Source organism: Durio zibethinus, chromosome 13, assembly GCF_047325235.1.
Source record: "Durio zibethinus cultivar Kanyao isolate XHJ-2024 chromosome 13, ASM4732523v1, whole genome shotgun sequence".
In the NCBI taxonomy this organism is placed as follows: domain Eukaryota; kingdom Viridiplantae; phylum Streptophyta; class Magnoliopsida; order Malvales; family Malvaceae; genus Durio; species Durio zibethinus.
The window spans coordinates 533,808-557,890 of NC_143174.1; the positions used below are offsets into that span (position 1 = coordinate 533,808).

General features: G+C 36.0%; 4 protein-coding genes across 12 annotated transcripts; 1 reads left to right on the plus strand and 3 right to left on the minus strand.

Annotated features, from left to right (window-relative positions):
* Positions 1-3,099: 3,099 nt before the first annotated feature.
* On the plus strand, positions 3,100-5,459 carry LOC111304291 (putative N-acetyltransferase HLS1). Its single transcript, XM_022900835.2, has 2 exons — positions 3,100-3,417; positions 3,582-5,459. The coding sequence occupies exons 1-2, from the start codon at positions 3,244-3,246 to the stop codon at positions 4,560-4,562; spliced, it is 1,155 nt and encodes a 384-aa protein (XP_022756570.2). The 5' UTR covers positions 3,100-3,243; the 3' UTR covers positions 4,563-5,459.
* Positions 5,460-7,497: 2,038 nt separating this feature from the next.
* On the minus strand, positions 7,498-11,462 carry LOC111304293 (RING-H2 finger protein ATL2-like). Its single transcript, XM_089742519.1, has 3 exons — positions 8,866-11,462; positions 8,441-8,776; positions 7,498-8,309 (listed from the first exon to the last, which is right to left on the minus strand). The coding sequence occupies exon 1, from the start codon at positions 10,966-10,968 to the stop codon at positions 10,159-10,161; it is 810 nt and encodes a 269-aa protein (XP_089598645.1). The 5' UTR covers positions 10,969-11,462; the 3' UTR covers positions 7,498-8,309; positions 8,441-8,776; positions 8,866-10,158.
* Positions 11,463-11,545: 83 nt separating this feature from the next.
* Positions 11,546-20,423, minus strand: LOC111303506 (6-phosphofructo-2-kinase/fructose-2,6-bisphosphatase-like). 9 transcript variants are annotated; one of them, XR_002691767.2, is made up of 24 exons: positions 20,018-20,417; positions 19,860-19,923; positions 19,112-19,407; positions 18,699-18,860; positions 18,166-18,375; positions 17,974-18,069; positions 17,650-17,748; positions 17,503-17,532; positions 17,222-17,275; positions 16,502-16,555; positions 16,343-16,420; positions 15,779-15,870; positions 15,643-15,700; positions 15,466-15,540; positions 15,053-15,100; positions 14,461-14,558; positions 14,118-14,193; positions 13,567-13,629; positions 13,322-13,413; positions 13,060-13,128; positions 12,898-12,961; positions 12,739-12,804; positions 12,388-12,575; positions 11,992-12,300 (listed from the first exon to the last, which is right to left on the minus strand). XR_002691767.2 is itself a non-coding variant. In XM_089742514.1 (23 exons), exons 1-23 carry the CDS (start codon positions 20,207-20,209, stop codon positions 11,628-11,630), a joined length of 2,424 nt encoding a protein of 807 aa, XP_089598640.1. In that variant the 5' UTR covers positions 20,210-20,417; the 3' UTR covers positions 11,546-11,627. The 9 variants fall into 9 exon arrangements, 6 of the variants coding, with proteins under 6 accessions (XP_089598640.1, XP_089598643.1, XP_089598641.1 ...); XM_089742514.1 differs by lacking the exons at positions 11,992-12,300; positions 12,388-12,575 and adding an exon at positions 11,546-11,915; XM_089742518.1 differs by lacking the exons at positions 11,992-12,300; positions 12,388-12,575 and adding an exon at positions 11,707-11,896.
* A 1,292-nt stretch (positions 20,424-21,715) lies between these two features.
* On the minus strand, positions 21,716-23,766 carry LOC111303508 (INCREASED PETAL GROWTH ANISOTROPY 1-like protein 1). The gene is made up of 5 exons (XM_089742444.1): positions 22,977-23,766; positions 22,577-22,893; positions 22,378-22,489; positions 22,020-22,151; positions 21,716-21,934 (listed from the first exon to the last, which is right to left on the minus strand). Exons 1-5 carry the CDS (start codon positions 23,712-23,714, stop codon positions 21,851-21,853), a joined length of 1,383 nt encoding a protein of 460 aa, XP_089598570.1. The 5' UTR covers positions 23,715-23,766; the 3' UTR covers positions 21,716-21,850.
* Positions 23,767-24,083: the final 317 nt, after the last annotated feature.

Here is a 24,083-nt window from a genome sequence, read left to right on the forward strand (position 1 = left end):
TAGGATGCAAACCATAGATTATTAACTTCTCATCTTATATATCCATATATCTTCGTTATCTCATCATATTCCAGGACATTTGGCATATAAAGACTGGATGTAATTAAACATCATAAGTTAGGTTTAAGAGAGAGAGAGCGAGAGGATTATCAATTGTATATGATTAAGAGACTCTTCTGGAACACACTACAAGAAGTTAAAGAAACTAACAGCACTAGGGCTTGATATTTCCAAATAAGTTTGATCCAATCCCAACATGAACTAGAAAAACAAATGGAAGGACGCATCACTCTTACGCCGATGAGAAACTTCCAAACAAACAAAAATTCCTCTTCAAAACATTCCCCAAGTGATGTTAGGGTATTAGGACCCCTTTCTAAATGCTCCTCCAAAGTACCCACCAAAGAAAGGCATGCAGACAGCATAATTCATGCAAAGAAAAACACAAAGAAGACTGATTAATTGTTCACTTTCTTAGTGTAGGGTTAAATCATGAGTTGAGGGGATCCATTAATTTTTTTTTTCTTTCAGGCTTAGATCTCATTGCCCTTTGAGTGGATAGTACTGGGTGAGGTGGGGGAGCCCCTTGGTAATCTTACTGGCTGTGTTGAGTGAGCTTTTTCACTCGTGTGCATTTCATTGCTATTAATAATGGGGGGGGGGGGGGGGGGGGTTGATGATTATTATGATTAATGAAGAAAAAGAAGGATAGTTGTCGGAAGTATATATCTGATCAGCTTAATTATAATTAAAGAAAGAATTAAAGAGGATGGTAGCGACAGTCTAGGTTTCGTGAGCATTTTGTTTTGTGAGAAACATTGAATATCAAAGTGTTTGTGGAATGTGTTATTGGGATTTCTGTTTGATGTCTTTCTATTTTGTTTCTGTCGGTGTACTAATCGCATAGTATTATGATTATAACAAAACCCCAAAGCTGCATCGTGTACATAATCTCAAGTTGTCCTTTGCACTTTTTACATGAACAAACTCATTGGGGTATTTCAAATGAATAAAATTTAGTTGTAATAATATTAATAAATTTAAACAATTAAGAATTATTTAAAGAATTTATACATTTGCTAGAACTAGAACTAGAATTTCAATTTTATCTCATTTCTCAAACGATCATGAACAATAGGGCACTATTTTATTGAAAGTCTTCACCCGACCACTACCAAAGTTCCTAGAACGAAGAGTCCTAGTAAGGGAAGAGGTTTGGAAGAGGTTTGCTAGAGATAGTAAGTTTTAGCTTTCATGTCCCTTTAGACCAGTACTTGCCTATTACATGGACTCATAGGAGTAAAATATAGGAGATCGAAGCTAGGGAGGGTTGATTGCAAAAAGATCACATGGGCATATAGGCACTAAGCCTAGTGAAAAAGGACAGAAGCCCCAGCCCCCATGCCTTTCGGATCGAGTTTTCTGGTTTGCCATGACTTGCCTAATAGTATCATGGTTTTGCAACTGCTGTTTCCATGAAAGTTTCCAGCAGGTAAAACTGACATAAAGGGGTGAGTGATATTTTCTTTTCTTTTTCTTGAGATAATAAAGAGATGATCAAGAGTGATCTAAACGAGTATTTTCTACTTCAATTTGTCATTTTAAACTCTTTTTCAAAACACTTATCAGTTCACTATCACTGGGAAATGTGCATTTTATATGAAACAAGTTTAAATCAACCAAAATTAAGTCCTGAGTTCAGGATCGAGTTGGATTCTGCATCAACTTCTCTAATATTTTTGGGTGGATGATTGTGGTGATGGCATATTTGAAGAATATGTTCTCTTCAATATAAGATCTCAAGGCACGTCGCCTCTACATTGTTATCCATATAATTATTTCTAGATTGGCAGCAAGCCAAGCATTACTTTAGTGGGGTTTCACTTTAGGATGGACCATGCCCAAACGAAAAAACAAAAAAAATAGACCATGAATATACAATACAATAATTAACTTTAAAAAATGTTCAGTGTGGAGAGACAACGAGTTGTTTCCTTATAAAAAAAATGTCTCAAACTAACAAATGAGAAAAACCCTTTTAGTTTAATCCCATGCCCTCCACCTTTCGATTTGTTATTTGTTGATGGCTGCGGTTGCCATGCACCATACGGCTTACACGTTACGCCTCATACCCCAAGAAATCTAGACCACTCTTTAAGGTGAACCGCATGCATCTTCCATGATCACTAATTAATAACCTTTACATTGGTTCAATAAATTAATCCAAACTATTAGATTCTAAGATATTTGTTTTCTTGTCTTGCCGACTGTACGGTATGTTTACGTCCATGAGTTTGGTAAGTTTATTGGACTCGGACAATAGAATTAAGCTCGATTCATGTACAAGATATTAAATTAGTTAGGTTATTAATTGAACCGGAGTTGGCCAACAACATATAGGAGCTTAGGCGTGCACAATGCCGTGAGGCTGAGGTTCTCCGAAAAACTTACATAAAATTTTATAAGTAAAATTTATGAAGTTTTTTATTAAAAATAAATAAATTAAAATCAAAATTGATAGGTTGAGAATTTTCATCATATTGATCAAACATGTAAAATTTAAAAAAAATTTAATAAATTTTGATATGTTTATTAAATAGATATTTTTAATAAAAATATTGATAAAATTTTTATCTTTGAATAAGTATCAATCAAATTTGAATTATAAATAATATTTATAATAATTTTTTATATACTATTAATTTTTACATTAAAATTTACTAATTTATAGATTTACATTTTTTATCAAAATTTTTATTTATTTATTTATAATAAAAAATTTTACAAACTTCATCTATACAATTTTATGTAAATTTTATGCCTCCAAATGTGCATCAGCTTAATTAAGTTGAAGAATGGCAAAAGACAAAGGATAAAAAACACGTCTCCTAACTATTATTAATAACCTTTTGTCTTAGTATTATTATTTTTTATGAAGGCCTAGGTTGATGGTGATGGTGATGTTGACGTTGATGATGGAGAACATCCCACAATTTCCCATCCTCCCCTTGTCCACTTCCTTATAAATCATGATCAGCATGAATTTCCAAGCAAACTCTTCTGGTGCGAGTTCGGGGTTAGCTACTATATCAATCAAACAATATACTTTGTTACATGTTTATACTCTCTTTTCCTGGCGCCTTTTCTTTTCTCCCACTCGTCTTGAGCTATCTTTTTCTCACTTTACATATATGAAACACTACCCTTTGGCGTTTACGGTGGGAGTTTATTGAAATTATTAGAATGGGATATGGGGAGCTTATTATACGAAACTATGACGCTCAAAACGATAGAGTTAGAGTGGAAGATCTCGAGAGAAGATGTGAAGTAGGCCCAGCTGAGAGAGCGTTTCTCTTCACAGACACCTTGGGTGACCCCATCTGCAGAATCAGAAACAGTCCGATTTATAACATGCTGGTACCACTATTTTCATTTCTCTTCTCTCTAGTTATTCTTTCCTTTCTTTTCCTTTCCTTTACTTTCCTTTTAATTTAATTTATTTTATATATAACATCGGGCCATTTATTTATCTTATTGATGTTTCATTGAGAAATTAAACTGATCATTTTTTTTTATGTTAGGTAGCCGAGCTGGACAGCCAGTTGGTTGGTGTCATCCAGGGCTCCATAAAGCTTGTAGCAATTCATAAACCTCCCAAGGATCTAGCCAGGGTTGGCTATATCTTGGGCTTAAGGGTTGCACCTCTTCATCGGCGACGAGGGATTGGCTCGAGACTGGTGATCAAAATGGAGGAATGGTTCATTGCAAGTGATGTTGATTATGCATACATGGCCACAGAGAAAGATAATGAGGCGTCCTTCAAGCTCTTTGTAGACAAGCTCAGTTACGTCAAGTTCCGGACGCCAGCCATTCTCGTAAACCCTGTTAGCCATCGGATGTCCCAGATATCATCGAACTTTGAATTAGCAAAGCTCAAGATTGAAGAAGCTGAATCTCTCTACCGTAAATTCATGTCTTCATTAGAGTTCTTCCCAAATGATATAGGCAGTATACTGAGAAACAAGTTAAGCTTGGGGACTTGGGTGGCTTATCCGAGAGGTCAATCATGGGGTTATTCAGAATCAAATGAGGGAGTTCCTAGTAGTTGGGCAATGCTTAGTGTATGGAATAGTGGGGAGCTTTTCAAGTTGAGGTTAGGGAATGCACCCTTATCTTGTTTGATGTACACGAAGAGCTCAAAATTGATCAAAAAGCTTTTTCCATGCTTTAAATTGCCAGCCATACCAGATTTTTTCCATCCATTCGGATTCTATTTCATATATGGAGTGCATCATGAAGGTCCATTGTCTGGCAATTTGGTACGGATCCTGTGCCGATTCGTGCATAACTTGGCTTCAAAGTCTAAGGATTGTAAGGTTATTGTTACAGAAGTTGGAGGTAGCGACACATTGAGACTTCACATCCCGCATTGGAAATTACTGTCCTGTTCAGAAGATTTATGGTGCATAAAGGCCTTGAAAAATGACGAGAGGAACAGCCTCCTTGAGTTGACGAAAACCCCACCGACAAGAGCTCTTTTTGTAGACCCAAGAGATGTATGAACAAAAGAAATATTCCAGACCCTTTTAGTCTGGCCTGAGCTAAACCCCACCTCATGTATTCTTTGACAAGTTCAATCCATCTCTCCTGGCGGGGGCTTTTCTCTTGTTCCTTTCACATCCGTGACACAAAATCTCAAAGATTTCCCTAATTGGGTGCGATCCTCGGTGTCATTGCTTGTAACTCATTTTTGCACCTCATGATTCCGACTAATCAAACAACTCTATGGTCCAATCTTTGTCCCTTCCGCCTTAGGTAAATATTTTATCTGGACCCTCCTTCCCTTTGTCGCGTCGTACTGTTTCCCTCCCTAACATGCCATTTTTAAAGATTGAGAGGATTCCCATTATCATGAAAGAAAAATCTATAAACTACATATCAAAGCTGGCCTGTGGCCTCTCTACGAAAATTAGGCCTCTTGATGTTTTAAGCAAAACACTTCCTACTCAAAGATTCCGGCACATTTATTTCTTTGTTATATTGACGCATTTTCGAGTGTGGAAGATGTAAATCTCACTATCTTTAATATGGCATCCTCCATTTTGAGTAACCCTAGCTTATGCAGAAGGAACAAAGTTGTTTAGGGTTTTAGGTCACTTGTCAAGCAGATGATAACTGTCATGATTCCGATGATGATTTGGTCCTTATTGGGTAAAAGAAAAGATGGAAAGGTTTTGCATTGGCTGATCATTGAACTGACATCATACAGCAAAAGACTCCGACTAGTTTTGCAAAGAGCCTATTTCTACTCTCTAAAAAAACCTTGTTGAGTACTGGAGCCTACATGTATAATGCCATGTAATATATAAAAAGAATTACGTCCATCTACTATAATTTTATACAACATAAGTTATGTACAGACTTTAATGATGTGCAGTTACAATAATATTTTTGTGAACCAGCACCCAATCATCTTGTGTTACATCAAATATATCTGCATTTCTAAAGGCTAAGCTTGAAAGGGTTGGTTTAAAATTAATTAATTTCTAATATATGATCGCAATGATGATCATATTATAGAAAATTGACATTCAAGATGAGTTTTTCATGGAAAACAGTCCAATGAAAGCTTTGATTGAAGGTGCTTAGCATTTGATGAAGAGAAATTGAATTGTCTTGATAATTAGATTATATTGGTATATACTGTGATCGCTCTCACAATTCGATTTGTTCAGAAGTTTCTGAACCCATCGAAGTTTAATGACAATACTGAGTAAGAAAGAAAAAAATTATTAATTAAATAGTTTCCACGTACAGGAAGCGAGCAGAGACGAGATCGTTTGAATAATTTCCTTGCACTATTGCTATGCGTGATGCTTCAAAACAGTGAAACGCGAGAGACCAGGCACTTTTTTGTTTTCTCTTCTTTTGCCGATGTTTCCTCAAGTTGTCTCATCATTTGGTTCACCAAATGGAGTCGTGCATGAATAAACCCCTGCTTTTCTAAGTAAAAGTTGTGCAATTATTAGCAGAAGAAAGTTTGCTTTGGAATTGCCCATGCAATCCGCTTTGTCTGATCTCCTGAGTTTCCTGCTTTCCACCGAGGGGAAAGTGATAGGGGTTGGCCTAGGCCTCCATTTTGTTGGTCAGGGGCCCAGATATGTTTTTGTTTTTATGCAAGTTCTGATTGGAGCAAGCATTGGGCTTTTGTGATTGGAGAAGATCAATGATCATGGGGGTGACCCAGTACTCTGGATTTGTCACTATCTGGGCCAGCCTTTTATCCTCCATAAGTTGATTGGTTGTTACTTCTTAGTGGGTTCACTTTCAATCACTGTAGGGATTGTGTGTGTTTCTGCTTGTTTTTGTTTTGTTCTGTTCTGTGCCTTTGTATTGTTTCTTTTTAATTTGTATCTCCTTGAGTAAGAATATTATTAGTAGGTTATGATAATTTTTGCTTTCATGTTATAATTATTATATGTTAATACGTATAAAATAATTATTTTATGTATCATAAATTTTTATCGATATATCAAATATAAATATTTTTTACTTTAACCAAATTTATAAAAATTATGAAAATTTTAAATCATATATTTTTTATCTAATAATCATATCATGTCTATAATTGTAGGTCTACTTAAGACAAACACGACAGGAGTCCTGTCTAAAATTTAGTGGCTTTCAATATTTGGGTCATCTCTTTCTTATCTGCATCCTTATCTTTGGGCCACAGGACATCAATTCAGATCCATAAAAGTTCGATTGAACCAAAAATCATGTGAAACATTGCATTGGTAAAGAGATACATCATTATATGGCATGGCATAGCGCAAAAAGCCTATGTCTCCGGTTACCAAATGGCTGTGTCCCTGTGTTGATGATGAACATGCAAAAAGCCTACATCTCCGCTCAGACAGCTTCTACTTTTTAAGACGACAAAGAGTCAAAGAGAACTGAACAACAATCTAGTTGAAGATTGCATGTACGCTAAATTACTCATTCTTACTTAACTCGAATCTATTATTCTTGTTTGATTGCCGTCACCCAACCGCCTAAGAAAATTCCAAATGGCTCGCTGACCCGAATTTAAAGGCCAGACAGCCCATTGAAAAACCCCAAAGGAACAGAAAACAAGAATAAGCCATATCTAGGCCCATGTTTTTCAATTAGCCCAAACTGATGTACATGTAACGAAAATTTTCTTTTAAATTTGGTCATGGAGTATTTTTTTTTTATCTATTTGTTTAGTTAAAATTTTTGTTTTTTTACATATAATCCGTGAAATTTTTAAATTTCCCAACTGATACTAAAATTTTGATATGTTTATTTTTTATTTTTTAATATATTTTAAAAGAATATGTAATTGTATAGTTTCTTTTGAGATGGTTTTAAAATTCTGAAGTGGGAGTTTCATTTGAAATTATATATAAAAAAATTAGTGTAAATAATTACTTTTTTTTTTTCCTGTTTGCGAGTTCCAAAGAATTTAAGAAACTTGTGAGTTCCATACTCCACGTCCTGGAAATTCTTTTTTTTTTTTACGTACAGAAACAGCATCATCAATTGAATAAAGCTAATCAATGATCAACCCAATTCCTGGCCTGGGTTCTGTACATAGCTTTGCCCTGGGGTAGGCCACTGGGCTGCAAAATTGCTAGACATTTTATTTATGACATATATAATACAGGTAACAAACAGGAAGGGGAAGCACATGATTTCTCTTTCCATTTTGAGGTTAAAATTGAGTCTTATCTGATCACACTGTTGGTAATAACTCTAGGAGTGTGACAATTAATACAAGTAGTCCTTCATCTGGAACTGAATCCAAGCTAAATTTAGTCTGCTAACCCAACCCTTTAACGGGAATATCACATAAATTGTTTGATGGAAGTTGTTGTGTGCAAGCAGAAATGGCAACAAATGCTGACAGCAACCAACCATGAAACAAAGTCGCTTGTGATTAACTACAGCACGGGCATTTCATACACTATTCCAATCTCAACCCCCAAACCACCCATCCCAACACCGAGGAAATCGAATCCGCCAAATTAGTTGTCTATAATACTATGGCCTCACCAGGAGGCTCCAAAATCTGAACCACACCAGCTTCCACTTACACAGCGGAGCCCTTTTTCTCTTACTAATCTTTTCTCCCTAGTTATTTTGATCACCACCTTATTCCTCTATGCTCAATGGATTTGTGGCCAACATCTCCTCTCAACTGTTGCTGCGCAGAATGCAATTCCAGCTGCTTCTCCTGGGCTTAAGCCTGATACCTAATAGTTTGCCAATCATTTTGCACAGCTCTGTGGTCACAAACAGTGAAGGAAAACATGGTTTTATTGAAGAAATTGAATGTTCTATCTGTCTGGGCGTTTTTGAAGATGAAGAGAAGCTAAAGGTCTTGCCAGAAAGAATGTAACCATGCATATCATACCGAGTGTGTTGACAAGTGGCTCAGTTCTCAGTCAAGCTGCCCTCTTTGTACAGCTTCTTCGAGCCCAATCACTACTCCATTAGCTCGATATCACATCTAATCGTTGCATATATTACCAAAGAAATTGTTTTCGAAAGTATCATCTAGAATGTTATTATAAGACTAAGAGTACCATCTTGCACAGGACCACAGTTTTCATGTCTTTTTGACAAGTTGCTGTACCAAACTCAGTACGATGAACAAGGTTTACTCCAATAATTAGATTTAAGTAAACTTGCCTTCTCTTTTTCTGCGGCAGTCCATGGAAGATTTACTGCGCTGTATCATCTTGTGTATCTGCTGAAGAGTCGTTAGATATTTGGAGAAAAAACTTAAAAAGGGCTTAACTTAGCCGAGATTATTCTTATAGAGATCGAGGGATTAACCTCAAGCTTTAATTTGAAATTTCTCTTCTGTAATAAAAGTAACTGATAGATGATGTGACATGGCTGTTCATCCTCAGCAACTGCACTTCTTGATGATTGAAGACGCCTATTATTGTGAGAACGAACTAAAAATCCAAGCAGTTAATGCTTTCCTTTAACACGTAATATTGAGCCAGATAACCCACTAGATTTAAAGTTTTTAACTCTTCTGTTTGCCCTATTTGAACAAAAAAAAAAGGAACAGAAAAACAAAAATTTAACTGTGATGATGCTGATGTTTGTCTTTCAGTGACAGTGGGCGCTGTAATGAAACACTATGGTCTGCTGCAGGCATGACATATATTTTTGCCCTGGGATTTTTAAATAAGCTTGAAATCATTTCATGACATGTTGGCATTAGCCGCTGGCATAAGAAATCCCACTACAAAAAAAAATTTCCAGGAAGAATTCATTATGTTCGACTTTCAAGCATCCCTGAAGTCGAGATAGCAGCAAAGGACAATGAAGTGAATTCAATGGGCCTGGGCCTGAACCTGATCCTAGCAAGTATTTCTAATAAATATGTGTAGCAGTAGTTTGACCGTTTCTCTTCATCACATCACATGATTGATTGATTGACAAGGCGCAACAAAATTGACCAGAAAACAAGGAAGAATGATGTACGAAGACTTTTGTCCTCAACTCAACATTAGAATGTCCCCAATGGCATTCAGACAATCATAGACATTTGCGACCCACATTTTGGACATGAATTATACCAGTTTGTAAACAACCAAAATACGAGTATGATGCAGGTATTCGTCCTTTGTACCTAATGGATGTTTTAATATTATACTTATTTTCATTTTCATTATCAAAATTTAATATCCATATCATCTTCATTAAGAAAAAAATCAATTTTTTCTTCGAACTGGAGTAAAATTAACATTCTTAACTCCATCTCAATCTTTTTTAGAGTTTTTTAACTATAAAATTATTAATTTATAGCTAATAGTGAAAAATGAGAGGTTTAAAGAAGAAGACTGTAAGTATTATTCTTCTATATAGCAAAAACAAAACTATCCAAACTGTTTTCTTGGTAAACTTACCGAGTCAGATCGTCCAGTCAAGTGGCCAGTGTTATTTGTGAATGGAAAGGTTGTAATCAATGAAATGAACAAAATGATATAGTTTTAATCACCTGGACCAATACGGAGAAAGATGATAACAAGTTTCCAAGAAATCTATACAAAACTGTCCACAGAGTGCTGGAGTTTATGAACATTAACAGGTAAAGCTCACTCTTTGTCTTTCTCAAACTTCAAGCTCACTGGAGTTGGATGTGGGAAAAACTTTGCGCTCTGATCTGTTCCTGCTCAACATTCTCTTCAAAGAGCAACCAAGGGAAGATGATAGAGTCGAGGAAGAAAAGGATGCTGAAAGAGGATTATCATTGGCAGCCGCAATTTGATTATTACCAGAATCGGATAAATCAGTTAGATTGTCCAATCTAGAGTTCCCATCAGTCACTCCCACCTCAACATTCAATAATGCTCCCACTCTCTCCAAAGAACTCACTTGAGAATCTGCTGAAGTAACAACTGAAACCTTATCATTACTCAACAAAGGAGTTCTGCAAATGGGGCAATTTGAGTGAGACTGCAGCCACATGTCGATGCAATCCACATGAAAACCATGCCCACACTTGGGTAAATTCCTCCCGATATCATTGTCCTCAAATGGGCTTAAACAAATAACACACTCTAAACCATGCTTGTATTCTTCCATTTTGTAAACAAACAATGGAATAGATGAAACGACAGAGGGATCGAGTCCCTTTGATGGGGAGCTCGGAAAGGTGGTGTCGAATGTGAATGTATGGAAATGGTGGAATCGATCAGGGCGGAAGACGTGAGATACAGACATGGAATTAGATCGACCTCGTTGGCGAGCTTGAGCCAAGAACCATTTGGCATAGACATGGAGTAGCAGCACAAAAAGGATAACAAGAAGCAAAGATATGACGGCGGCTAGCATTACATTGCCATCATAGGAGGAAATGCTGTTGAGGAAACGAGGAAATGGGTTAGTGGTCTGCTCTGGAGAGTCAAGCGAAACAGACATGTTCAGGATGAGAGCAACTGTGCAAGTTGAATTTTTTGTTGTAAAGGTAAGAGATGTGAATTTGATAGAGATGGAAGGTTTTTAGTGCGATGGAAGTGGGGTTATATGGTCATTAATGGCTGAAAAAGAAGAATAAGAAATCAAACGAATCTTCTATATATTAGAAATATTTACGTGAAAGTCAAGTTGCTTGTTGGGGGATTAAATTATGGGAATTCTGCCCTTAAACATTTGCCTGTGATAGTCAGCAACAACAGCTCTCTCTCTCTCTCTCTCTCTCTCTCCTTTGTAAAGTAATGTATGATAATCTTCACATAATGTAGTCTAGTTTAGTTAAGTCAAAAGAGAATCCCATAATCCAAGGAGCCAATGAAACTTGTGCATGGAAGAGAAAAAGGTTGAAACGAAGGACTCGTGAAGGCTACGGCAGCTGAGAAATGGGTTATCGGATGCATGTGATTGTTTTAGGGATCCCAATGCCTAAGATCTTTTTGTCCTTTAATTTAATCATCTCTTATTAAGCTTATTGATTTAATGATTAAAAATACTTAAAATATATATATAATGAAAATTCGAATCCCAACGTCCTCTATTCCTATTCAATTGATAAAAAAATTGAATCACCTCTATTCAATTCCCCCTCTTATGTGTCTTTTATGCTACATGATTGGAAGGTCAATCAAAGTGGGGTCACCCAACACAATTGAGGGAGAGGGGTCAATTCTATTTGGTTCAGGGCTCCCATGTGAATCCAACCTGACAGAGCGTGCTTTTTGACTACATAACCTCCAGTTCACTGATAGAAACGATGACTTGCTCAACTCCCACCTTTTTTTGCAGCATGCTTCGAGCAAGTAATCAAACTCTTGTGCGACTAGGCTCGTGACTTCTTGACCCAATCCCGCGGCAATGTACCATTCCTGCGAGGCTTTAACAGAAGGTATTCCCTGTTTTAGTCAGGGCATCGATCAATCATATTTTAATGTTAGGATCGATCAAACATATTTTATTGTTAGGATAATCTTCATATAAAAAATTAATTTGTAGACATAGAAGCCAATCAATTCACTACCATTTTATGAAACAAGCCATTGTGGCCACTATAAGTTGAAGTTAAGACCATGTTACACAGAATACCAGGAGCTGAACTTGCATATTTTATTTTGACAAAGAATCGAAATAAAATGAATGAAAACTTCATCTTAATATTTGGACAATCTAATATCAAGAAAAGCAAATTTCTTGGAGCAGTGTTCAATCCATGAGCTTATATCTTTTCTCCTGAACACCTGTTACTCCCATTTGTATTTCTATGATAGTGTGAAGCGGCACCTGCAAATTGGAACGTACATTGTTAGAGTTCAATTTTAGAACAAAAGTTATTAACTCAGACCACAAAATTCTAATAATTCATCTTACCCTTTTTTAGCTTTTCCATTTGAGTACGGAAACATCAAGTATAGCCTAAAGTCGTCTTGCTAAACAACTGATTAAAAGGTCACCCCTCACCGATACCAACCATGGGCAGAGGGGCCAAGACATGATTCTATAAAACTTGAATATAAAATTTTCTTTTTCCATTTAGTAGATCAGAGATGAGGTTCTATCTGTGCATCGTAAAAGAAGAAACACGGGAGCATCATTCTTTCCACCATTTCAAAGAACAAGCCTCTCATGTGCAGAAAGCACAGAAAGAGAACCAATAGATCACGTTCACCCACAAGAACAAATATGTAAAGACACGCCAATTTCAACTTGTCTGTTAATTACCTCAATGTGAGGAATTTCTTTGAGGGGCCTATCAGCAAAATAAGCATATAATGCTCTCAACACTGCCTGCAAAATGAATCCGATAACAAATAATTCAAGATTTATACAACCACCATATCAGAAATTATATAAAGCACAAGCGTTGCTGTTAAATATAACCTGGTGAGATATCACTACAACTGGTGCTCTTTGTCGTTCAAGCTCAATAATTACAGGTTCAAGCCTGTATTAATGTGGAAAGTGAATTGTGTTTCACAAGTTAGACTATTAACATATTCTTTACAAACAAGTCAAATTTCAGTATGTTGAGAAACTCTAAACCTTTGAATAACGTCCAGGTAAGATTCTCCACGAGGATACCGATATCTCAGCTTGTCTTTCTTGCGAGATCTATCATAAAAATAAGACATAATTACCCAATAATGCAGTAAAGATAAAAGTATAGCACAATCAAGAGGACAAATAAAATAAAATCAGTACATGCTTTTTTGATCCAACATAAGTTCTTCCATATAGGCTATAGCACCATTTAAAAGGCCAATGATAAGAAAAGCTTATTAACACCATTATATACAAGACTTACTCGTACTCTTCTAGCATATTCTTCTTTATTTCTTCATAAGTCATTCCATCACATACTCCAGCATTAATCTCATCAAGTGCACGCCATTGTATCTAATGAAAAGTGTGAATAATAATATCTCTGTTAGCATACCAATATATATATATATATATATATATATATTTAAAAATTTACTTCAGCTGCCAGAGTTGCTTGAGTGTGAACAAGGGACTAAATCAGTAACTTTCTTATGGTTTCACACTAACCTTGGGAAATCCAAGAATTGGACTCGCTGTCAGAATTGTCCTCTGCAGGGTGCTGGTCCATATCTAGATTACAACAAAATCACAAAAATTATGTATACTCAATTATAATGGTAATACATTTTCTGTTCACGCAGCTTGATGAAGCGTCAATGAATCTGCGCTTTTTAAAGTATTGAGGGCAACACTGAAAAAAATACAACACCCAAACAAACAGCAAAATCCATAACATCTATACAATTTCGTTTATTAAAAATGTAGATCTTTGAGATATACTTAATAATTGATCTACAGTTTGCAAGCATTTTCTTTTCTTGAACTCTAGAGCAATAATTTAGGAAGTGATGCTATCTCAAGCAAAAGAAATAACAGCCAATAGGCAGATAACTCTGCTACTTAAGTACATAAGCAGGCTTCTAAAAGTGAAGAAAGACCAGGACAAGTTGGGGGAAGCAGGGTAAGTTTGATGCCATTGAATTTTAAAGAAGTGATAAACTTGCCAGGGTATAAATGTAAACAATTAAAAATTTACCATGAGAAATTTTGGAACTTACAGAAGCAGCCCTTTCAGATTTCAGTCGCTTCTCAACAAAGTTCGCCAGTTTCTTTGCGTAAATTTCTCCAGTATCACTGTTGTAACAGGTAAGCGAAATTTTTTGGTAGGTTAAAACTGGAGTATGACAACAACTTATGTTGAGCCAACATTCACATTGAAATCAGAAAAACTAATATCAAAGATATGAGGATATCTCATGACAGGGAATCTAACCAAACATTAATTAACATAAGTAAATGTCTGATAAAAAATTATCATATAACAAAAGACAAACAAATATACAGAATGAAAATTGAAACGACCTATTATATAATGCCACCACAATCAGTAGAAAAGGCTACCTCAATACACTGTCACCACCAATTCTGCCTCTAACATTATGACGACTCTCTCCATGCCGCGTAAGTAATATTGGGCGAGGTGTTAGATGCGTATTAACCTGCAAATGATAATACGAAAGAAGTAAAAAATAAACATTTAATAAAAGGATTACTACTGAAAATGGTAAATGCTCAGAAAGCACCAAGGTTCAGATGTGTCCCTAGAGAAAACAGACACTTGTGACAGAGTAATCTTCAGAAAAGATATATGTACAAATAACAAAGGTCAACAGGTGTAGAATCTGAAAGCTACAAGTCTGAAGCTTCCTTCCATGTCTTGCAAAATAACCCAGATCAATACAATTCCACCAGGACTTGATAGACATAGGAAAGGACATAGGAAAGGAAAAAGAACACTTCAGATAGACATAGGAAAGAAACCCTTCCAAAGTTTTTAAAGCTCCAATTCATAAGAGCTCAAGTTCCTTCACCCAAAAAAGTTTGAATCCAATATAACAAACAGGAGGAACTGAGAGAAGGGGCTTAATAACTAGAGCTAATATTACTGATGCCTGATGACAAATTGAAGCACATTTCTTATTGTACAACATACCAAGAAAAAGACGATTCGTCCAGGAAGATAGCCACTGATGTTGTTAACCTGAATCAAGTTAAAACATATAAACTTAGATCATATTGTAAAGCAATCGGATTATCTTAGAAAATTCAAATAGAGAAGAGAAAACATAAAACAATAGAGACTTTCAGGAAAGAAGAAACAATAGTTATTCTAGAAAGGCTTTAAGAACAAAAATGCCATTCCTAATGGCAACCTTCTTTGTAAATTGGCAATGTGAACAAGAGAGGACCGAATACACAAACTGCTTTAAACTAAATTTACAACAAGACAGGGACTAAATACACCATTTTTATGCCCACAATAAACACTGATCCCACATGCATATGCGTGAAGCACAAAAGCCATATAAATGAAGAAGAAGAAGAAGAAGAAGAGTTAAACTTAACTTGTATTTGTCCACCATGCCCACTAACCATATCAATAATTTTGATGTAAGACCCTTCTTCAACCGGTTCATAAACCTAGCAACAATAAGCATAATTGTGCACCTTAGAATTATTTTGAGCATCCAAAAACATAAATCTTTACAAAGAACAACTAAAAAAAGCAATTTCAGGAACTACCTTTTCATAATTAGCTAATCTATTTCTAAAGTCCCGTAATCCCGCTTCAAAATCTGGCCTGAAAACCATACTGATAACTTAAGTACAGAAATTTTCTTCAGACCAAAATGCAAAAGGTTATTGAGAAAGGCCTTACTCTTCTGCATAGTCAGGGCTTTGCTGAATTTTAAGGCGAATGTTTCTTTCAATAATCCGTTCATCATTGCATATTGTTTCTAGAAAAATAATCTACCATCAAAAGCAAAGATAATTGTATTAGAATTCAAAACTAGATATATCATATTCTGGATAAATCTTCATATTGTCAGCTGATACCATCAGCTGATACATCACATTTTACATCTGTTAACATGCCTCCAATAAAACAGCATAGGAAAGGATCATGAGTCACACACAATAAAAGAATCCCCCAATCAGCCGGTGTATGTAGTGCTAACCAACCTAATGACCATGCATTAATTCACTGTACCAAATATATGTGCCAAGCCACATAAATACATACATCAAGCTGGCCAAAAAAAAACATAAATACATCAAGGAGCATATTTCCCCAAGTAACATGAAAAAGTGATGAATCCTGTCCTTTTACATATTAGTTTTTTCTTTTCATCTGCAACAAATCATACACGCTTCACCCAACAACTATATCAGTTCTACTAGGGATACAGTTAGCTGGTTCCTTGTTCTGTAATCACAGTACCTTACATTTTCCTTCAGCCATTTTCATCAGCATATTCCGTCTACTCCTGCTACTGTTAGTTGCATCAAATATTCCAACCTACATTTAAAAGGGATTTAATAAATAAAATAAGTCAGCAGAACAGGGGAGAAAACAATTGTCACACATGAAAGAACTTACCTGGCCACCTTCTTGCATCCAAGCTGTCATATCATCCATTGCCAGGGCTGCAACCTAGTAGGATGTGATATATTAAAACTATGTCCAAACAATAAGGTTAATATGGGGTTACCATTAACCAATCATCCAAATAAAAACCAAATTCATTAGTAACAGCATCTTTGACAATGGCAATTCCACACTTGAAGGGATGAAAACCCAGTATTGAATAGGTATGGAACTTAAATCATGTTGCCCGTAGTGATTTATATCCAGATATTGCTTTGGGTCATGCAATTACTTCAAAATCACCCATAATGTTCCTCTTCCTTGCGATTTTTATTCTTGTAGTATCTGCCTACATTTATTTCAATTTAGTAACTTCAAGATGAGTTAAAAGTTTTTATTAGATTCACATATAAAAGGAAAAAATGACTAAAATTGCTTATGAAAAAAAAAGCAAATCCCATATCTACAATCTTTTAAGGAACATTAATAATTGAAATTGAATTCTTTGACATTGACATACATACCATACCATCCAAAAATCAATTGCTCCCCAATTTAAAACCCAATCTGAAGGATTTCTAGCTACAGCAACACTAAGAAATTAAATATTCATTAAGTCCATATAAACCATTAATTAAACCACAGACATAAATGGCATCAATTTCAGCAGTTGAAACAAACCACTCAATTCTGAAAGTCAAATAAGACCAAGACTCTTCTGTGGACCCTCACCTCATTACGTGCCTCCATGCCTTCAGGATTGTCTGCTCGGAAAAAGTCAGCAGTCTGTATAAAAAAGTCCATCACTGATCAAAAATCATTCCAGAAACATACAAATAACTTGCACAATATTCCATTTTAATTATCAATTTATTAGATAAAGCCAATGACAGAAAATGAGTCTTTATCAAGTGCATTTGTTAAACTGCAAAGCAGACAGCACAAAATTTTACTGGTAGCAACACAGACAATGCTCCCAGTAGATTAACTTGAACAAAGGTGCTCAGATTTACCTGGTTTGTACCATGTTTGAGGCGCCTATACTGTTATGGACAGAAAAAATCAAGTCATTCTTCTTTCATTTAAAACAAGACAGAGAGCACTTCTTTCATTTAAAACAAGACAGTGCAAAGAAAGCATTCAAAGTAAAGTGCAAGAACCTTGCCAACATTAAAATGCTTAGTATCATGTCCCAACCAGCGAAGATATCTTGTAAGTTTAACAGCAGTAAAGGTCTTTCCTCGAGCTGGCAAACCAACCTGACAGTCAAACAACTAATTGGAACCATCTATTCTTAACAGCTTAAATTGATTCTTCTTTCAACCAATTAGTTGAACACATGCTGAATGGAGATACCTTTGGAATATGAAGATTGTCAAAATTTTTAAGTCTAGATCTTACCAATTTGACAAATAATTTATAGTAAAGGAGGAGAAAGATGATAAAATCTAACATGCAGACCAATAACTTATGCAGATGAATACCAGGACAATTGCTAGATGTCTATCCTCCTTTGGTCCAAGCATCTGATCAGCTACAGCTGCAGCTGCAACAGCTCCAGCGGCTGCTGGCATCGAATTCTAAAAATCAAAGAAAAAGAAACAAAAATAAGAATAGCACTAGCAGAGAGAGCAAGCCATACTTTACTACAAAGAGGAAATACATTTCATCCAAACCTTGGTTTCAGAGTCCAATTTAAGATCAAAACTAAAAGTAGTTGCACTTGCAGATTTGACCAGCCTGGGAGATCCAACACCCCTATCCACAAAGAGTCCCCTGTGACTATCTTGCTTTTGCAAAGGTGAAAAGGTCCCCACAGATTTTGATTCAACCATCCCAGATCCTGAATATATCTTAGAAGGATCCGGTATGACAATCTCCATCTCCTATGAAAAAGTACATTGCATCATAAAAAAATAATGAAACAAGGTGACCTTTGAAATAATTTTATGGCCTAGTAAGTGTGCCATCTACAGTGCAATGTGAGCAGCAATTTGCTTCCTAACAAATCAATGAATTTACCTCCTATACTTGCCATTTAATTAAGATTCAGGTGCATTAAGGAATATGATTTTAAAAGTTAAGACAGAATGAAATACCAGAAAATTGTGTATTGGTATCCTTAAACTGATAACAAGTATGTAATCCTTTTCAAGGCCCATAACACAATCTAGTTTACACATTTGAACGATGAGTTACCAAGATAAACCTTAATGGTTGCAGGTCGATCAACAGAAACCCCAGTGATGACTAGTGACCGTGGATTTTCTGCCAAGTTGGCTGCATAAACCAGACCTGAGTTTGCGGAAATAGATGGAGCAGGCACAACATAATGCTCAAGGTCAAGCTCCAAACTAGCTGAGGAGCCATTCTACACAGTAAAACAAGAAAATATTATGTCCAAGTACATTATCAAGCATAATGATCAAGAAGCAAGGTAAAACTCCAATCTAGCTGAAGTGAAATTCAATGCAATAAACACATTATCTTTTATCTCGAAATTAGAATAACAACTATATTGGAAGCTTGGGACAATGATTCATAATAAATAAGTTACACAGGAGACAGTAGCATGTCTTAAAAATAAAAGATTAAAAAAGGGGAAGGGGGAATAGGTCATACCTCACGACCTGTCTCTGGCACTGCATTGATGCTAACATCAGGAATTCCACGAACGGTTGAAGGCCGGAGGTTGTCTTGATAAGCTCTCCAACTAGCCGCAAGATCAAAGGGCGAAACCTTGTCTGCCTTAATGAACACCCGATACTCAAGAACCTCCTCATTATCTAGCTTAAATAGTGCCAGCCTTGCATCCCCTTGTAAGGTACCCCCAGTGAGGAGCCGGTTTGGACCCTCCTCAACAATACAAGGCGTGTAGCCATATTTGGGCTTCAAGAGGAACTTAAAATCCAAAGTTTCTAAATTTAAACATGTAAAAAACACAAATAAATATAAACTTCCACAAACCTCAAGTTGAATAAATCACTTGCCAATAAATACTAAGATCCACTGTAGCTTATATTTTTGAATCAAACAAAAAACAAAAGGAAAGTAAAAAAAAATTAGGAACCAAACAAAGCCTAAAAATTTTACATCAGAAAACGAAACCAAGCCTATAATTGTAGCATCCACCTTTGGAAACCCAACTCTGAAAAAAGTACAGGATGCATAGTACATTATACACTATTCATTCAACAGTGCAAGGTTTTAACCAACCTTAGCTTAAAAAGTTAAAGTGAAACTCTTCTGAAATTGTGAGTTAAGCTTGCTCTTATCCTCCCTAAAGCTCATATTCTATCAGTTTTCTCAGCAACCAAACGAAACATAACCAGAATGGAAAACAAAAAGAGTAGAAAAAGTAGATACTAACCGTGATTCGGAGGAACAACGAAGCTCAATTCCCACATTGAAGCAGATTCGCGCTCCATTGAAAGCTATTAACATTCAAAAACGGAATTACAAAAATAGCAAAAATATATATCTAAAAAAATAATTCGAAATAAATAGATTAAAAAAGAGGGGGAATACAGCTTTAGAGGAATCCCAAGAGCCAACGAGAGGAACGGAGCCATAAACATGAGGAATAATGTCTCCTTTCTTCTTGTAATTCTCCATTTTCAAGGAAACGTACAGTTGACCGCCGGCTTGGTCAAGGCTCTCCTCTCTTTCTTCCCCTCCATGCGACCCTCCCTCTGCGTTTCTCGATGCTGCCGCCCCCATTCAATCTTTCCCCTTCGCCTCTTTCTTTTTTCTCTAAAAAAAAATAATAATAATTAAATAAATTGTTCTTGGTTGAGTTTAAATAGCGAAGGAATCATATTATTAGTTTTTTATTCTTCCCAGTCTGTTTGGATGGATAAGAAGATTGAAAGGTGTAAGACGAAAAAGGAAAAGAGACGAGAAGAAGTTTTTGTCCATGTTTCTAACTTTTTCGATTCCATGAGAGCCGCAGGTTCACTGCCCCTTTTGGGCCGGGTTGGTTTGGCCCCCCAAGAAATCTTTTTGCTTAGATACCCCTTTGCTTTTATGTGATATCTTACTCTCGCTTTCTCTCCGTTTAACACGTGTGTAGATTATTGAAGAAAGGACAGGTGTCAGCAATTAATGGCATGTGTATATTGCTTCTTCATGGGAACAGGAATGCATATTTTTGGCAGTTGCATTGCCAGGGGTTATCGCGTCAGGCCCACTTGGATTCCATTGTCCCGATGGAATCTAGGGCTCTTTTTTTTTTTTTTAATCGTATCGTAGAGGCATCTAGTCGCAGACGCAGTGCAGTGGAATCCCGTTGTTCCTCTTATAAGACCTTAAGGGAATTAACTGTTTTTAATTATAACAAAAAATATTTATATTAAATTTTATTGTAATATATATTTTTATCATTAGTTTTAAATTTTTAATCTCACCATTAAATACACAAGTGGCTTCTCGAGATACAAAGAGGTGGAGATTAAAGATCCCGTCAATCAACCGTTTTGTTCCAATCATTATCTGCCACGTCATTGTGAGTTCTTTTTTCTAACACAAAAAAAAAAGTAATACAGTAACTATAGTATTTGATTTTTTTCCTTGGTAGTATATTCTTGAGAACTAGTATCTAATAGTATTATACAGCATAGACTACCTTAGATTAAAAATAAAATACAAAGACATTTTGTTTTTGTGTTCATAAATACTAAGACATTTGTTAAAGAGTTACCTAGAGTTAGAGAAGTTTTTCATATTATTTAGTTTTAAAAACTAATTAATTAATTGCGAATTATTCTTTAAAATTTATAAATAAAATGATTATTGAAAGATAAAAAAGGAAGGCCTTACTATTTCAAATCAACTTACTATTTACTGGTAGGATTTTTCTCGCAGCGTAGCCATGAGTGCAGAGGCAAGCTCCGCTTTATTATTAATCATTTGATATATAGATTTTTTGTACATTACGAATTTTTATCAAAAATGAAATCGAAAAACCTGAGAATTGTTGGTTAACACGTGTTTTTGCAGTGGAAGAACAAGAGAATGTGGCAGAGATCGAAGTAGATGCTGTCATGTAGCCGCTCACTCCAGCCTCTTCTGATTTTAGCCAATCTTTCATTTTTGTTGACTATGTTAAGAATTGCATTCCAAGTTGTAATCATACCTCTACTGTGTACATATTGCTTAGTTTCAACGGAGCTGCAATTTTCAGTTGGTTTGATCTGCTCAACTTGAAATCAAATTGTATTTATATTTGTAAACCATAAACCAGCTCTTAAATATATATTGAATAATGGCTATTAGTATTTTTTTTTTTTTTTTGCAAGGCTAATTGACAAACCATAGCCATTTTAGCAAACCAGTGACCAGACATTTTCCATTTAAAACAGGCTATTGTCTATGATTACCAATATTGCTGATCTTCTTTAAACCTTCGAATGCTCGAATGGTCTGTGCATCAAAACCACCTGCAAACTGAATTCTTAAAGTGGTCGGTGAGGGCTTAGAAAGAAACTTTTACAAGAAAAAGGCGAAGTTTTTTGAAAGATCGAAGGGATACCTGGTGAACTCTGTATGCAAATCGAATTCCTTGAAGCAACAGATTGTTTTCTTGTGAGGATTCGTTGGATTGCAGTTCTTTGGCTGTTCTTTTCATGCATTCCCTGGCTAGCCACAATGAGCTAAATTTCATCTGCAAGCAGAATCATGGACCCGTTCAAGATGCAAAAAAGTACGCTTAAAATGATGAATTTCCTAATTTGGTATCGAGGACACATCATTAGCAAGGTTAATTTCATTAATTTGACAATCCCTTTAAATGCACTTCATAGTTGAATATAGATATGGACAATGGGAAGATGTTCCTTTTTCTTTAATTCAATTTACTGTGTTGAACTATCATGTTATGACCTACCAACCTGACCGATTAGTCCTGTATCCAACATCCATTCCCATGGGATCTGGAAATCTCGGTATCTCTTGCTGGTGCTTTCCCTTATCCTTTCTATGTTGTTAACACTTTGCTCCAACCTGTAAATTTGATATTTCATCATGCAGTTAATTTATACTATTGATTGGAAATAGCAAGTTATAGTAATTCAGTTTATACATGCTCGCCTGTCTTGCAATGCTTGCATCCTTCGGAGCTCTGAATTAAAAGACTCTTTCGGATTCACCTCAAACGATGAGACTTCAGCTTCAAGGTTCTTTAGGTCTCGGTAGCCAAAAGCAGCTTCTCTCAGAGCATCTGCTTTTCTTTCTGGCCATTGTGGGAAATGCTTCAAAACTGCCCTTTCATCAACCAGGGAAGATAATTCCTGATCTAACCATTTTACAAATATCTCTACATCTGATATATCTTTAAAGGCTGCAGATTGAACCTCAGAGATTAAGAAATTTATAAACTCCTTTTGTTTTTCGACGTCGGATTTTATCTGTTCATTAATTAAATAGGCACACTGTTAGAAAAAAAATGTTGGTTTCTGGAATCTGGATGATAAGTTATAAGTGTACTTACAGCTGAAACGTAAGTTGAGCGGTTCTCAATTTCTCCTATCATGTTCCTAGTAAATGCAAGTACAGGAGTTGCTGTAGCGTTGGTTTTGTTTTCCATGTTGGCATCTTTTCTGGTTAGTGAACGATAAAGCTCCGCAACTTCTGGTACACGGCGCACTGATCTAAAGCTAGCTAACAATTTTGATGGCAATGGTGGGGGTGGGGGTGCTGGTACTGATGGCGCTTTAACTTTGATATCGCTCACTTCCTTTGGAGAAGGGGAAACAAGAGAATTAGACCTTGGTGGTGGTTTGGGTACTTTTGATTGCCAATCTTTTCTCACGGCTGATTCCTGGAAACTTGGCCTTTGATATACATTTTCTGCTACAAAACTCTGTTCCGGAACTTTTATGAAATCTGATGTTTTCTGTAGAGATGCGTCCGTATTGCAATTGTCGATGGAGTTATGCAACTTCTTCCAAAGCATAGATTTTCTCTCATTATCATGAGCCTTAAGGGAACCGATCTGTGCTTTTAGACGAGCTACCTCCTGTTTTAGTTCCTGATTTTCTTTCTCCAGCGAATCATTTCTAGCCAGGGAAGCCTCGACTTCTTTCTTGAGGCGGGTGATTTGACGGAGCTCTGATTCATCATCTTCAAGTGGCATTTTCCGCTCTTTTTCCGCTTTCATCAAAACGATGCTAAGAACTTTCAACAAAAAAAAAAAAAAAAGAAACGATGATAAGAAGAGCTTGAGCATATTGATTTTCTGAATCTCTCTTTTTATTCATGATCTTTATTGTTCATGCTCTTTACTTTTGAAGCAAGGCATGCTTACCTAAGCCTGAGGAGTGATGCTTTTCAAAATGCCCATTACAGTGCTGGTATTTGCAGTTTTGAAGCAAGCAAAGGGCAGTATTCTAGCCAGGGTTGTTTTTGACATTTTGTAATTTCATTTCGTCGGATATGGGCATTTATTATGTTCACTTTTATATGGAGTCGACTGTGGCTGAGAGATTTTCTTGAGTTTGCCGGCACTTAAGTGACTACTGCACTGTAGCTCTCCTTGGCCATGTTAGGTGCACCATTAAATTCTAGTCAAATTGACCATAAGACTCCTGCTGTTTCA

Coding starts and splice junctions, on each gene's coding strand:
- LOC111304293 (XM_089742519.1), bottom strand. CDS start 10,968: ATGTCTGTTTCGCTTGACTCTCCAGAGCAGACCACTAACCCATTTCCT.
- LOC111303506 (XM_089742514.1), bottom strand. CDS start 20,209: ATGGGGGCGGCAGCATCGAGAAACGCAGAGGGAGGGTCGCATGGAGGG. Junction 18,376..18,698: donor ATCGACCTGCAACCATTAAG/GTTTATCTTGGT, acceptor ACTTTTTCATAG/GAGATGGAGATTGTCATACC. Junction 11,916..12,738: donor AAGAAATTCCTCACATTGAG/GTAATTAACAGA, acceptor TGACTAAAACAG/GGAATACCTTCTGTTAAAGC.
- LOC111304291 (XM_022900835.2), top strand. CDS start 3,244: ATGGGATATGGGGAGCTTATTATACGAAACTATGACGCTCAAAACGAT. Junction 3,418..3,581: donor GTCCGATTTATAACATGCTG/GTACCACTATTT, acceptor TTTTTATGTTAG/GTAGCCGAGCTGGACAGCCA.
- LOC111303508 (XM_089742444.1), bottom strand. CDS start 23,714: ATGCTCAAGCTCTTCTTATCATCGTTTCTTTTTTTTTTTTTTTTGTTG. Junction 22,894..22,976: donor GCTCAACTTACGTTTCAGCT/GTAAGTACACTT, acceptor ATTAATGAACAG/ATAAAATCCGACGTCGAAAA. Junction 22,152..22,377: donor ATACAGGACTAATCGGTCAG/GTTGGTAGGTCA, acceptor TTCTGCTTGCAG/ATGAAATTTAGCTCATTGTG.